This window comes from Canis lupus, chromosome 3 (assembly GCF_011100685.1).
Source record: "Canis lupus familiaris isolate Mischka breed German Shepherd chromosome 3, alternate assembly UU_Cfam_GSD_1.0, whole genome shotgun sequence".
In the NCBI taxonomy this organism is placed as follows: Eukaryota; Metazoa; Chordata; class Mammalia; order Carnivora; family Canidae; genus Canis; species Canis lupus.
The window spans coordinates 72,925,259-72,941,296 of record NC_049224.1 but is presented as its reverse complement, the minus strand read 5'-3'; the positions used below and the strand labels follow the sequence as shown (position 1 = coordinate 72,941,296).

Genomic DNA, 16,038 nt, shown 5'->3' with positions numbered 1-16,038 from the left:
GAGACAGAGACACAGGCAGAGGGAGAAGCAGGCTCCATGCAGGAAGCCTGATATGGGACTTGATCCTGGGACTCTGGGGTCACACCCTGAGCCAAAGGCAGACGCTCAACTGCTGAGCCACCCAGGCATCCTGAAGCTAATAGATATTTATGAGATGTCAGTTGTTTGATAGGTATTTAATAAAATGCAGAAGTAAATAAGGTGATAGTTTTACAGAATTATTATAGAAGTTAGGCTTTCTGAGTGTTTGTACTATGGAGGTGCTCCCTTTTTCCCTTTTGCTTGTATTTGGTCTTCACAGGTCAAGGAAGGGCCCCTGCTTCTTCTCTAAGTTCTTCTTATTCCCAGGGCTTTGGGTGAGGATCTTTTTCCATCCAATATCATGTACTTCATATACATTAAAATATCTTGTTTCTTTTTCATTATCAGATGGTAGCATTTAGAAAAATTCAATCTGTTTTAGTTACTCCAGACTCCAATACTAGAAGTCATCTCCTTTTATCCTTACTAGAGTATTTTTGAATTCTCAGTTGACTTTTTCTTTATCTTCCATTTTATTTTGGAGACATGGAGTCCCATGCTTCGGCTATGACCTCGTAGCTCCATAACCCTGCCCTCTCACTGATAGCTATATTTTTCTGGTTAACTTATACATATATAATATTATATATATAATATGCGTATAGGGAGGCTTTGTACTATACTTTATACAGGTTTATCAATTGAGCATATATCATTTGTAATTAATTAAATACTTGATTAAATATGATTGATATAGAGATTGGGAGTTCATCTGTTTATCATAAAAACCATGTTGAAAAGTTTACAGTAATAGAATAAAACACCTAAGTACCCATGAATCCAAGTAATAACATTTTACCATGTATGCTTTATATTTTATTTTTACTCTTCCCTTTGTATTCTTTTCCAGGTATTTTTAAGATTTTATTTTATTTACTTTTAAATAATCTTTACACTAATGTGGGTCTTGAACCCACAACCTTGAGGCCAAGAGTTGGCATGCTTTACCAACTGAGCCATTCAGATGCCCCCTTTTTCCCCCAATCATTTTCTCTTTCTTCTCTTTCTAGTGGAAATAAAATCTTTCAGTTTGGTTCTTGCCTAGTTTTTAAAGTACCTTTACTATAGGTAGATTCATCAATAATCAGTCTATAGTATTTCATTTGTGCATTTTAAAAAGTGAATATATGTGGTTTCACACTATATCTTAAACCAAACTTTATTTTTACCCAATATGGTTTTCAGGATATACTCTTGTTGATGGTCTGACTTCATTTATTTATTTATGTATTTATTTACTTACTTATTTATTTATTTAAACATTTTATTTATTCATAGAGACACATACAGAGAGAGAGAGAGAGAGAGGCAGAGACACAGGCAGAGGGAGAAGCAGGCTCCATCCAGGGAGCCTGATGTGGGACTTGATCCCGGGTCTCCAGGATCAAGCCCTGGGCTGGAGGCGGCACTAAACCCACTGAGCTACCAGGGCTGCCCTGGTCTGATTTTTAAAATTGTAGCTGCTATATAGTATTCTGTGAGTGCATCATAATGTATCCATTCCTCTCTCACATTTAGTTATAATGTTACAGTGAACTTTACTTTGCATATCACCATGTATATTCTTATTGCTATCTTTTTCCCTGCCTTTTTGTATTAAAAATTATGAACCCATAGAGAAATTGAAATAATCATATAGTAAACATTCATATATCCTTTACCTAGATTGATGCCTTGTTAACATTTGGCCACATTTGTTTAATTTCTTTAAAATTACTTTTTGCTGAGGCATTTGAAAATAAGTTATTAAACATCTTGGTACTTTACCTCTAAATACCTCAACATGTTTATCTCTTGAGAACAAATCCATTCTCCTACATAACCACAGTACCATTGTCACTTTTAAGGTCATTTAACATTGTTAAAATAATATTGTCTAATACGCAGGCCACATTCATTTTCCAGCTGTATGGAAATGTCTTATGTAGTTGTGCCATTTTTTCCTCCTTTAAGGCAGGATCCGGTCAGACATCACATGTTCCAGTTGATTGCCCCATATCCTTCAGGAGTATAGAAATTGTTTGGGGTACCTGACTAGCTCAGTCAGTAGAGCATGTGACTCTCGATCTTAGGGTCATGAGTTCGAGCTCCACATTGGGTGTAGAGATTACTTAAAAAAAAAAAAAAGAACAGTTCCTCTGCCTATTTTTGTCTTCTGTGTTGTTGACATTTTTGAAGACTCCCAGCCTTTGGTAGATTGACCTATAGTTTTGTCTGATTCTTTCTTCATGATTAGATTCAGTTAATTTTGTTGGTGAAATTACATAGGTGATATTGAGTTATCCTTGGTGAACACATCGAGATACACACACACACACACACACACATAGTTTGCCCCATTATTGGTGTTAAGTTTGATTTCTTTTTTTTAATAAAATAATTTTTATTGATGTTCAATTTACCAACATACAGAATAACACCCAGTGCTCATCCCATCAAGTGTCCCCCTCAGTGCCCATCAGCCACTCACCCCCACCCCCCGCCCTCCTCCCCTTCCACCACCCCCAGTTCGTTTCCCAGAGTTAGGAGTCTTTATGTTCTGTCTCCCTTAAGTTTGATTTCTTAGCTAAGGTGGAACTCTAGAAATCAAATGGATTTCTCTATGTAAATGTCCTTTTTCTTTGTAATTAACTAGTAGTTTTTGGCATTTGATACTTGGCAGCTGTGTGAATAATTGTTTTCTTGCAGTATTTCACCTAGTAATATTAGCATCCATTAGTATTTCACCTAGTAATATTAGCATCCATTAGCATCACCAGTAATATTAGATGGTCCTTGAATGAATCAGTTATTATATTGGTGGTTACATAATGGTGTTTTGTAATTTGTGTGCATTCTGTGTTTATTATTGGTATTATTATTATTTTTTAAAGATTTTATTCATTTATTCATGAGAGAGAGAGAGAGAGGCAGAAACACAGGCAGAGGGAGAAGCAAGCTCCCCACAGGGAACCCGATGTGGGACTCGATCCCCGGTCTCCAGGATCATGCCCTGGGATGAAGGCAGGCGCTAAACCACTATGCTACCTGGGCTGCCCCATTCTGTATTTATTAGCAGACATTCCTTGATAAAGGATCTCTATCCCCTGGTGTTTTTTTAAATAGAATTTTGGAAACCTTTGAGAAAATCTAGAAAACAGTAATAATAAAGATTAGAAAATTAAAAATCTAAGCAGTTTAAATATATTATTTAATCTGGAGAAAAGAAAACTTATTATATAGAAGTATTATAAGAGAATATTCTGTCTATAGAGGGTGAATAAATAATTTACTCAATAAAAATTTGATTATCTTCTAGGCATCAAGGATAGAGCAGTTAAAGAAACATGGTCCCTATTTTTATGGAATTTGCTGTCTAGTAAGGTACATGACAGTGAACAAATAGTTACAAAGTAATTAGCATTGCGATACAAAAGTACAGGTTGCCGTGTTACATTTAGCATAAACTCCCAAATCTCTATATAGTCTCTTCCTTGCCTACCTCCCCATTCTCATCTTGTATTTTGCTCCTTCTCCTTTTTTTTTTGAAAGTTTTAAAAAATCTGAGAGAGAGAGCATGCGGGACAGAGGGAGGGGCAGGGGGAGAAGCAGACTCCTCACTGAGTAGAGAACCCAGTGTGGGGCTCAGTCCTAGGACTCTGGGATCATGACCCTAGCCAAAAGCAGATGCTTACCTTACTGAGCCACCCAAGCACCCACTCCTCTTTTTCTGACTACTTACCTACACTGTCATTTCTTGCTGTCCAGGTTCCCCATTAACAGCCTCTTGCAGTTTTGTGTATCCCAGTATTTCTAAAATGCTTATTGTATAGTTGATTATTAAAATCTGTCTTTTATGGCCAGGAATTATTGAATCATCATTGTTGAGTTTCATTCATTACCCCCCAAAAATTTCTAAATAAATAAATAAAGGGTAGATATTCTTTTCATTTTATAGATGAGGAAACTAATGAGTTAAAAGTTTAATAAAATGTAAAATAATAAATGTTAGTAAAGATGTGGATAATTGGAACCCTTTTTGTTGCAAGTGGGAATGTAAAATGGTGCGGCCATGGTGGAAAAGGTTGGCATTCCTCAAAAGCTTAAACATAGAGTTACCATATGACCCAGATGTTCTGCTACTAGTTATGTACACCAGACAATTGAAAACATCATTCATTCATACGTAAACTTGTACATGAATGTTTACAATAGCCTAAAAGTGGAAACAACCAAATGTCCATCCAGCAACTGATGAAAGGACAAAATTTGGTGTATCTATACAATGGAATATTAGTCGGTCAGAAAAAGAAATGAAGTAGTGGTAATATGCTACAACATGGATGAACCTTGTAAACATGCTTTGTGAAAGAAACCAGGTACAAAAGGGCCACTTTTTATATGATTATCATTCATGTGAAATGTTCAGAATAGAGAAACCAATAGAAACAGAAAGTACATTAGTACTTGCTGGGGCTATAAAGTATGGAATGGGGAGTGACAACTAACAAGTATAGAGCTTTTCTGAGATGATAGAATGTTCTGGAATTAGTGTTTATGGTTGCACAATATTGTGCTATACTAAAAACCACTGAACCATACATTTAAAAAAAATGAACTTTATGGTATATCAGTTGTATTTCAAAAAAAGATTACAAGAAAAAAAAAGTTAAATAACTTGTGTAAGGTGATACTTGGTCAGACCCAAGATACAAACCTGTTCTGAAGCCAGGCCTAGCCCTGAGTTGCCACCTGTGGTAGTCTGTAGTTGCTCTCAGTCACCACCAGATGGTAGTATTGTTGAATAGAAATACATGCAGGGGAAATTTGGGGCTCCCCTGTTGCTTTTAGTTATAAAAGATGATTGTCAAACTTGGGGGTGAAAACAAAAATATATCTGACCCTTATGGAATATGCATCACCACTATCTTTGCAATTTTCCTACTTTATAGGGATTTACAGGGAACAGAGGAACAGGTTAAATGGCACCATCAGGATACAGTCAACAATATTCAGACTAAAAATAAACGATCCAAAATTTTCAACAAACCATAAAGAAAATCCCAGGGTGGTGGGAACATTTAGATTAAAAATTACTTCAGAAATATATCAACCAAATGTGGTGTGTCAACTTGTTTCAACCACGATATAGGCAAACCACTGTAAAAACATTTTTTTGAGGGAAACTTTTAGCTATTTTTAGAAACATGATATTACGGAACTGTTTTTAAAATACAGCATGGGTGACATTGTGATTTTTTTTTTTTTTTAAAGAGTCCTTATCCTGGGAAATCCTTGGGTGGCTCAGGGGTTGAGCGCCTGCCTGCCTGCCTTTGGCCCAGGGTGTGATACTGGGGTTCCGGGATCGAGTCCCATGTCGGGCTCACTGCATGGAGCCTGCTTCTACCTCTGCATGTGTCTCTGCCTCTCTCTTTTTCTCTCTCTCTCTCTTTCTCTCTATGAGTCTCTCATGAATAAATAAATAAAATCTTTAAAAAAAGTCCTTATCCTTTTGAAGTAAGTACTAAAATATTTATAAGTGAAATAAATCTGAGCTAGGATTGAAAATGGTTTAAATAGTGTTTTTTTTAAGATTTTATTTATTTGAGAGAGAGAGATAGTGGGAACAGAATAGGATGGAGAGACAGAGATAGAAGCAGGCTCCCCACTGAGCAGGGAACACAACTTGGGGCTTGATCCTGTGACCCTGGGATCATGACATGAGCCAAAGACAGATGCTTAACCTACTGAGTTATCCAGGAGCCCCTAAATGTTTTTTTTTGTGTGTGTGTGTGTTTTTTTAAGTGACAAATGTTAAGAATAGCCTGAAATTTGGGAACCTTTAAATATACACATTAATTCATTCAACAAACATCCTTTGAACAGCTACTTTATCTCAGGCATGTGATTCAGCTGTGGAACATTTTCAGAGCAGTGAATTTAAAAAGGAGGTGATATAAATGACTGCCCTCACTGATAATGGGAGCAGCAGTGAAAGAGTGATGAGAGTGAATTATGGGTAATGACTGCCCTCACTGATAAGGGGAACAGCAGTGAAAGAGTGATGAGAGTGAATTATGTGTACTTATAAGATTTGAGGTTTTTTGTTTGTTTAAAGATTTAATTTATTCATGAGAGAGAGAGAAGGAGAGGCAGAGACATAGGCAGAGGGAGAAGCAGGCTCCATCATGTAGGAAGCCCGATATGGGACCTGATCCAGGGACTCCAGGATCATGCCTTGAGCTAAAGGCAGACGCTCAACCACTGAGCTAGGAGTCCTGTCCTGAGTTCTTTTAAGTAAACCTTCTAATAGCACAACCATAAAGAACAGTGTACAAGTAATAATTATATAGAATAAAGATTTTTTACAAAGTGAATACCCTATGTGGCCAGCACTCAGGAAGAGTTGAATTTTAAACAAAATGTTGCTTAAAGTAATGGATATGGACTAGAGTAGAAATGGGGATCTTAAGCAAAGAAAGAATTACAAATGCAAGAGCAACATACCTCTTAAAGTTCTGGGCTAAACGTTACCTGGGAGATATGAGACTTGAAAAAGTATCTGTGGATCTGTAGGAGTCTCAGGGCAACTTAATGAGCAGAATATAGAATATATTATGTGTATATGTATTTTACACTAAAGGTCAAAACTTGTGCTCTTTATAACTGAGGAACACATTTTTTAAAAAGAGATTTTATTTATTCATTCATGAGAGAGAGGTTAGAGACATAGGCAGAGGAGGGACTTGGATGCGGAACTCGATCCCCAGAACCCTGAGATCGTCCCTGAGCCGAAGGTAGACGCTAAACCACAGAGAGCCACCCGGGCATCCCGAGGAACAAGTATTTATTAAATTCATTAAGTCAACTCTTATTTAACAGTGTTTTTGTTATTTTTTTGCAGCTGTTATCAACTTTTTGGGTTTATACACTTGGTTTATAACTTAGGGTTATAACTTTTCACACGGTCATATCCAAAGCTGGAGCTGTATTCATAAGAGGCCTAGGCTCATTTGATATTTAAAAAGCATCTCTTTGGAGGAGTTTCTTCTCCCTTCTTTTTTTTAAGTTTTATTTATCTTTTTAGTAATCTCTATATAGGACTCGAGCTCACAACACTGAGGTCAAGAGTTACATGCTCTTTTGACTGAGCCAGCCTGGTGCCCTTGGAAGAGTTTCTTAACAATTGATTATCTCTAACAGTAAGGCTATATCCCATTTTACTGATAAGGAAACAGGCACAAATAGGCTAAGTAACTTGTCCATGGTCATACCACACAGTCATTTGGTGGCAAAGCTGCTATTCAGATTAGACCAAAGCTGGCTGGCTTGAGAGTAATTAAAAAAGGGTCATTGTGAAGATTCTCTGTTAATAAATATAAGTTACTTAAAGCAATGCCTGACTCCAAGTATATAATAATTGTTAGATATCATTAATATTATTATTGTCATTATCATTACTTTAGAGAGAAATTCTGGTAGCACACAGAAATCTCCTTCCCCACAGGGGAAGAAATTTCACTTGTGTTTAGGTGGATGAGTTGCTTTGAGGTTGCCATACTTAAACAGTATAGATGAAACCTACATTTAAAAACATCAATTTTGGGGGCTTTTTGAAATTATAAATTTTTAAATCCCCATGAAAGTAATTTCACGGGGACAGAGTGGCCAATGGCCTGCAGAGCAACATGCCTAAGTTTTATTGTGACTACTATGACACATACCTCACCCATGAATCTCCATCTGTGAGAAAGACACACTGCAGTGGTAGGAAACACAAAGAGAATGTGAAAGACTACTATCAGAAATGGATGGAAGAACAGACTCAGAGCCTGATCAACAAAACAACTACTGCATTTCAACAAGGAAAGATGCCTCCTACTCCATTTTCTGCTCCTCCTCCTGCAGGGGCAATGATCCCACCTCCCCCCAGTCTCCCGGGTCCTCCTTGCCCTGGTATGATGCAGGCCCGCCATATTGGGGGCCCTCCCATGATGCCAATGATGGGCCCTCCTCCTCCTGGGATGATGCCAATGGGACCTGTTCCTGGAATGAGGCCACCTATGGGAGGCCACATGCCAATGATGCCTGGGCCCCCAATGATGAGACCTCCTGCCCATCCCAAGATGGTGCCCACTTGGCCAGGAATGACTCGACCAGACAGATAAGGAGAGATAGGAACCTCTTTATATTCATTTTATATTACTTGTTCTACTTCATCAGGAGATCATGGTGCTGTGACTCTGGGTGTTTTCTAACAGCATGACAAGGAAGACTTGCTTCCCCTTCCTATCAGAGAACAGTTTTTGCAGGGGAGTAGTGGGACCAAAAAAAAGGCACAAATTTTCATTTGTATTGTGAAATGTGAAAATAAAATTGCCAACTGTTTTAGTTAAAAAAAAAAAAAGTAGTTTCATATGTGTTTGAGTAAAGTTTGTTTTCTATTGAGAACGTAAGATAAATGAATTTTAACTCTTCCAATTCCTGTTATAACAGAATTTAAGCAGAATGGTGGTAAGTCCTATCTCTCTGTGATTACGGGGAGAGGAAACCACAGCCAAGGAGGAGTTGCACGCATCAAACCAGCCGTCATTAAATACCTCATAAGCCATAGCTTCAGGTGAGTATAGATTTCTCTTATTGATCATGGCAATTGCCCATACAGATAGTAAACAAAATTTGAGAGAGAGAGCTCAGATGATTTATTAAAATAGCCAACTAAATTTAACCATCTGATTTTAGTCACAGATTCATACTTAAATTATGATATAACATTCCCTGATGGATTTATGATGTTCAGAAAACTAGAAATGAAAGAAAAAATTTGTTCCTTTTTGAAGTAATTACCTGACAAAACTATTTCTATCATAAATTTAAAATCTAATGGAAAGTATGTATAGTTGTATTTCTTTGATAATGTGTTATCTAAAATAATTAGATTATATATCACCAGTGTGTGTGTGTGTGTGTATACACACACACACACACACACACACACACACACCAGTTTAAAGTTACTATCATTCCTTTGTGGATTTTGGAAGGCATTGGAGGTTTCTGCTAAAATATGATTATAATTTGGATTTTTTAAACTTTAGCAGAAGTCAGTAGTAATTTATACATCTTCATAAGTCAAGTGCCATTAATGATCTTAGCTGATAAACATGAAATGTCCTTTTTCATTAAGTGGTTATAAGTCAGTAACAGGAAATGACAAGAAAAGTCCAAGAATAAAGGTCTGTTGATGGATAGATTCCTTGAGGATGTTTATAATTAGGTACCAACCTCCCCCCAACTTCTAGTTTTAGTTAGCATAGCATATTTTGTTTATGCCATGTAAAAAATGTTGTTTGGCTACATTATAGAAAATGGTAGCATTAATTCTGATCATGAAAACATGACATCTTAGAGTTTCTATTACAAAAGAAGTAGTTCAGGACTAGAACATTATCCTGTTAGTATTAATTATCTCTTGTAGAGACCAGTGTTTTTTAATTTCACACTGAGGGACTTGGAAGCATATCATGGCCTGATCAATTAGACTTACTGATTATGTTAGAGATTTCTTTTTAGTGGTCAATGAATAGTAAAATAATTTAATGCAGACATCATCTTACCGTTGATACAGCATGCGCTTCTTCATGAAGGTCAGATTCAGGCTTGAGAGTTTTGAAAAGTCTTAAATAACTTCTAGGTTAGGAGTAACCCCTAGCCTTAGGATTATTTATTTTTACAATGGATTATAAGGTCCATAAGCATAGATAATGGTCCTGGATGATTGACTTAAAAAGGAGAGTACTTTGATAGTAAATACTACATTTAGCAAAGACATTTGGAATTGATTACATGCATGATATATTCCTTAACCAGTTTGAAATTTTTACCTAAAATAACTCTTTTTTTCATTTCTGTAGGTTCTCTGAAATTAAACCAGGGTGCTTGAAAGTCATGCTAAAGTAAAAAAAAAAAAAAAAAATCCTTGATTTAGAGTGTGAAGGTTTGTAGGTTAAAATTAGTTTATTTGTGATAATTTAGTCAATTTCCTGTAAATATGTGTTTATTATTAGAAATGTCCAGTTGTAACAAAAACATTATGATGATGTTTTTCAGAATTCAAGAGAAGTTTAATTTTTTACTGAATCAAATGCCAAATAGGTTGTCTGTTAAAAATATTAAAGAGAATTTTTATTGATTATAAAATGTCTAAGAAAATTATCAGCTGCAGTTTTAAAGTTTGAAGTGCTCTGATTCTTTCTCAGAAAATGTTACCTTTATATTAATTGTTGTTTAACATTTAGTAAAATTCTAAAGGCATCTTTGAGAGGTTTTTAAAGTGCTTTGAGACCTGGTTCATGCCCATCAAAGCCTTGTATTAAAAGAAGAAGGAAATCTGACAAAAAACACTTGAATACTTTTGATTTCAAAACTAACTACAAAAAACCATTTCATTTTGCCATATTCTACAGGAAGGAAGACATGCCGTTTTGCACTTTCTTCTGTTTTGTATATATCTTGATCTCTTACCTTATGTTGCGTGTGTGTGTGCATTTTCTAGGAGGAAAGTTGAAGCCTGAGATTATATTACACTTTTATACTTTCTGTAGACAGAAAAGTTTTTAGAGAAGGAGAAATGGTGAGGTATCGACCAAGTATTGGTGTCTTACTGAACTTCTAGAGCTGTGTAAGTGGTTTTCAAGATGATACTAAAGAACTATATTTTATATTTGAGGCATATGATTTCTAAACTGCAGTAGGTCAAAGTCCTATTAATTTAAAACAAATATAGAAAACATTTTTGATATAATCTTAAAAGGAATCTTTACAATTTAAACATTTTTACATTTGTTTTTAAGATGAGCCAACTTTCTGAAAGGAAACTTTCATGGACTTCTTTTTTGTGTGAGCTATAAAAAGTCTTGTTAATATGTCAATTATAATTTCATTTACACAAGTTTAGTGTGGTAAAGTATAATTTTCCAATATGAAACAGTGGTTTGAGTAAATTTGACTTTGGATATAGAGAATATTTCCAATATATGTAATTTAACAAATGGTTATGTTGCTTTTTTGATAAGCTTAAAAGTCATTTGGATCAGGAATTACAGGGTTGAGTTGTTACTGAAAGAATCCTGAATTACAGAATGGTTTCTCAAAAGAACAGACATTTTAATGAAAATAAAACTCAAAAACACATTTTTACATATCATGAAAGCATGCTTTTAAAAGAGCTGTATCATTAAATTTATTTCCACAAAAATAAAAATGTTTATTATTTCGAAACAGTGAGTGGTATTGAAATATTATTCTTGTTTGATAATAATTTGTTAAAAAAATCCAACAGTTTAGCATATGCTTTTTATAATATCTAGAAGTGTTGTATACATTAAAAATAAAGCAGTTCAAGAACTTACTATAAAAATATAGTTAATGAAATAAAATATTTCTATGTATAAATTAATATGATTTAAGAAATGTGAATAACAATGCTAAATCTGAAGTTATTCAGGTGTGTGCAGCTGCATACTCACTTTCCATGTTTTCATATTTCTTCACCCGGTTTTAAAAAGCTTCACTTTTGTGCACTTCAGCTAAATTTATTTCATTGTTATTATAATTATGATTAATGTGGGAGCAATCAAAAAGAACAAGGGATGAGGTATTTTGTGGGCAGAAACCAAATGAAACAAACTATGTTTTTTGCTGTACCAACCTTAATTTTAGGCTTTATTTTGGTAAATCTAGGGTATTTTTTTCTCTTTTTAAAGATCTTATTTATTTATTCTTGAGACCCACACAGAGAGACAGAGAGAGGCAGAGACACAGGCAGAGGGGGAAGCAGGCTCCACGCAGGGAGCCTGACATGGGACTCGATCCCGGGTGTTCAGTATCAGACCCTGGGCTGAAGGCAGTGCTAAACCACTGAGCCACCCGGGCTGCCCTAGGGTATTTTTTCTTAATCATCATTCATAGTATGTAGGCAAATTTTGAGTATCTCAAGTGTTTTTATGAAGTTGTTTAATCCTAAACTGCCTCCTGCCCGACTGACTAGCAGAGTTTAAACAACATGTAATTATGAAAGAAAACTTTATAGTTTCTCCTTTCTTGTTTTGCCCATTTCTAAATTCTGTATGCCAAAGGTAAACATAGTTTGGGGATTATCAGATTCTTCTCTTGCTCATTCCAAACCCTATATGTCGAAAGTAGAAACTGTAGGGAGTTATCAGTTATCAAAGTTTTCAGGTATTGGTATATTTGTGCTAATACATGATGACTCGTTAGAATGGCTCTTCACAAGTGTATCAGTGTTCTAAAAGTACACCACTTCTGTAGTTTGGAAGGTCTTAGTAACAATTACATCTTTTCAGTAGTCGTCTTTTCTACCAGGAGAAAAAAAGAGAACTAATGTAGAAACCACAGGGGAAAGGGGGTTGGACTAAGGAGTCTCTCTCTCTCTCTCTCTCTCTCTCTCTCTCTCTTTTAAAGGAATGTCTTTAACAGTATTTTCAAATCATCTACTTCCTTCAACATGAGACATGGAAGCATGTTATCTTGGATTTATTGGCTGTTCATATATCTCTATTATTTTCAAGTTGAGTTTTTTTCCCCCAATTTATTAGTGTTTTCATACTATTTATAATTCTATGGCCTTTAAATATAGGACATATTATGTAGTAGAAATTCGGACTTACACTTTTAAAGTGTCTTTGGTATTATAACACATTTTGAGAGGAAAAGCTAAACAATTCTGTTGGATTGTTTCCAGTCCTTATTTTGGTCTTTCTCTTTTTAAATTCAAGTGTTTTGTGTGCTTAGAAAAAGGACGTTATAATAGCAAGATTGGTTATTTCTGAGCTGGAAATTGGAAACTCTTGAGACTCAGGAAATTGCTCTGACAATGTTTTAACTGCTCTCAATTTAAGAAAATGACAAAATGTATTAAAAAAAGACACAAAAATAATCTGTGCTGTTTTTCAAGTGCTTTTTCTAAGTGCTTTTCCATTGTGCAATGAAGTGAAGTTTGGTAATTTTCTGTGTAGTGGTTAAATATTGCTTATTTTTATTTACATAGTAAAAATGTGTGTACAAAAAAAGTGTCATTTCAAAGGTAAAGTAATTTATGTAGAATGTATGTTAATGGTGCTTATTTTTAAAATGTAATTCAAGTTTACATATTACTTAATGCCTCTACAGAATTTAGTAGAGAAGCAAGGCTGGAATACATGGATATCCCGAAGAGCCTTTTGTAACTTAACATTATCTAATGACAGACTTTATTATTTTCCTTAAAGTTGAGCAGTTGACTTTTATGGTCCAAATGATGAACCTGTTATTAACAAATGATTGAAATTAACCACAAAACTTCTCATTAAAATGTAATATTGCAGCTATCTGTTGGAGAATATATTATAAAATTTTCAGACAGTATATCAGAAATGAAATGTTTTTATTTGTACTATAAAGAAAATGTAATTTTGCTGTTAACTCTGTACTTTTTTATTGAAAATGTTTTATAACTTTGCTTTTAAAATTTCTTATGAAACCATTTGCAAATTACATACTTAATTTAATAAAGTACTTTAGCCACAGTCCAGTGTGAGGAAATCCTTCATTTGATATGGTAGGGTTAGTAGTTTAAGTATTAAAATATGTCTTTTATTAAAAAAAAAAAAAAGAAAGAAAAAAAAGAAATGAGCAACCCGTGTGGCTCAGTGGTTTAGCGCCACCTTCAGCCCAGGGTGTGATCCTGGAGGCCCGGGATTGAGTCCTGCTTCGGGCTCCTTGCATGGAGCCTGCTTCTCCCTCTGCCTATGTCTCTGCCTCTCTCTCTCTCTCTCTGTCTCTCATGAATAAATAAACGAAATCTTTAAAAATATATATATACATAAAAGACATTTTTAAATACACATAAAAAAAACTTTGTAATTTCAAGGGAAAGAAGGTCATAAAAATTTTATTTCTGTACCACAGCTTTTATTCTTATTTAAATTATTTTGTTATAGCAAATTGGGATCCACTTTTGAACCAGATAAATGTATTAGCTAGGTTTATCTTTTCACACCTTTGTATCTTTTGACTGATGGCAAAATTAGGAATTGTGGTTCTGAGAAACTCAAGTAATACTTTAATTAATATTAAAGACCTTTGAACTTTATTCACTCCAAAGCAGAATAATTCACTCATTTGGCAAAAACTTAAAAATATCTCTTCAACAAATATTTATTGAGTACTTGTTACTGGGGATACAGTCTGAGATAGAGTTTCTACCTGAAGGTATCTTATAATTCTCATCAACTATCTGTGTATAGTTATTTATACTATGAAACACTTCCATATATGTTATATTTTAAAGCTCAAGAATATCTTACTACATAAGTGTCTTACAAAGCCTTAGAGAGGTTGACTTAGTTGCATGTTAAGGACAGAGATAAGACTCAAACCTGAGTTCTTTGACTCCTATGAGAGAGCAATTACATTTTTCATAAGAGTAAGAAAAGAAAGAATACCTTATTATCTCCAACTAAGAGAGATGTGGCTCCACAGTGTATGTCTTTAAAAAATTGCCACTTATAAATCTTCCTTCCTCTTTCATACAAAGGAAGCTGATATCATGGAGTTTTCCTGATGATAAAGATAAAAGTTTCTTTCTGTCTTAATATAAAATTCCAGAGATAGAGACTCCAGGACTTATGGGCATGCTCTTTTCCATGAAGTTTTTGGAGATCAAGGACTCCTATCATACCCAAGGTGTAGCTTTCAATTCCTAAACCATGGTGTGTGGCTAGAGCTCAAATCATCGCATCTGCATTCTGTTGGTGGAAGGACAAGGACGACAGGAGTGATGGGCAAGTGCCAGTGATCTTTTATAGAAGATTTTTGGAAGTTGCCATACAACACTTCCATCTAAGTCTTATTGGTCAGAACTTAGTCATGTGCTCACGTCTAGCAAGAGACGCTGGGAAGTCATCCTAATTCAGTGTATGGTCAGCTACAATTTGGGCGTTCTCTTGGAGGAAAGCGACTGTGTGTTAGGGGAATTCGTAGTTTCTGCCACATCATTTTTGATTTTTGGGTGCAAATAATGTGAAAATCAGTTCCTGCTGCATTCCTTCACTGTATCTTTGTCAGTGATTACCTGTGCTAGGAATAATAAAGAGGAAATCATAGTTGTATTTATTTTGACTTAAATATTCAGATGATATCACTAAGCAACATGACTGATTAGGATGATATCACTAAGCAACATGACTGATTAGGTAGGGTAGTGGTTGCTGAAGGTTGGGCTGATAGTAGCAATTTCTTAAAATAAGGCAAAAACGAAGTTTGCTGCATTGATTGACTCTTCCTTTTATGATGATTTCTCTGTTATCGTGTGATGCTGTTGGATAGCATTTTACCCATAGCTGACCTTTCAGAATTGGAGTCAGTCCTTCACACCCTGCCATTGCTTTCTCAATGAAGTTTTCTTGATAATTAAATCCTTTGTTGTCATTTCAACAGTCTTCACAGCTGCTTCACCAGGAGTGGATTCCATCTCAAGAAACCACTTTCTTTGTTCGTCCATAAGAAGCAACTTCTCATCTGTTAAAAGTTTTATGACATTGCAGCAATTCAGTCACATCTTCATGCCCTACTTCTCATTCTCGTTCTCTTGCTGTTTCCACCATAGCTATGGTTACTTTTTCCACTGAGGTCTTGAATCCTTCCATGTCATCCATGGGAGTTGGATGTCCCAAACTCCTGTTAATGTTGATATTTTGACCTCTTCTCATGAATCAGGAATGTTCTTAATGGCACTGTGAATGGTGAATCCTTTCCAGAAGGCTTTCAGGTCCATCAGAGGAGTTACTATTTATGACAGCTACTGCCTTATGAAATATGTTTCTTAACTAGTAAGACTGGGAAGTCAAAATGACTCCTTGATCTGCAGAATGGGTGTTGTGTTAGCAGGCATGAAAACAACAATAATCTTGTCCATCT

At 35.3% G+C, this 16,038-nt stretch overlaps 2 protein-coding genes across 15 annotated transcripts in view; both read left to right on the top strand.

The window, feature by feature from the left end:
- The window catches only part of N4BP2 (NEDD4 binding protein 2), a 122,427-nt gene that overhangs the window by 70,338 nt on the left and 36,051 nt on the right, over positions 1-16,038 (top strand). For 13 of the 14 annotated variants that reach the window (XM_038533441.1, XM_038533442.1, XM_038533436.1 and 10 more), the window contains 2 exons: positions 8,557-8,680; positions 9,975-13,646. In XM_038533441.1, the coding sequence (XP_038389369.1) occupies positions 8,557-8,680; positions 9,975-10,020 (170 nt within the window). In that variant the 3' untranslated portion in view covers positions 10,021-13,646. Of the gene's footprint in view, positions 1-8,556; positions 8,681-9,974; positions 13,647-16,038 lie in introns of those variants that run through there. The other variant, XR_005357275.1, reaches the window with a different exon arrangement.
- LOC102154571 (U1 small nuclear ribonucleoprotein C-like) lies at positions 5,498-8,549 on the top strand. Its single transcript, XM_038533446.1, has one exon. The coding sequence runs from the start codon at positions 7,749-7,751 to the stop codon at positions 8,226-8,228; it is 480 nt and encodes a 159-aa protein (XP_038389374.1). The 5' UTR covers positions 5,498-7,748; the 3' UTR covers positions 8,229-8,549.

What these genes read in the sequence shown, in the direction of transcription:
- LOC102154571 (XM_038533446.1), top strand. Translation starts at nt 7,749, where the DNA reads ATGCCTAAGTTTTATTGTGACTACTATGACACATACCTCACCCATGAA.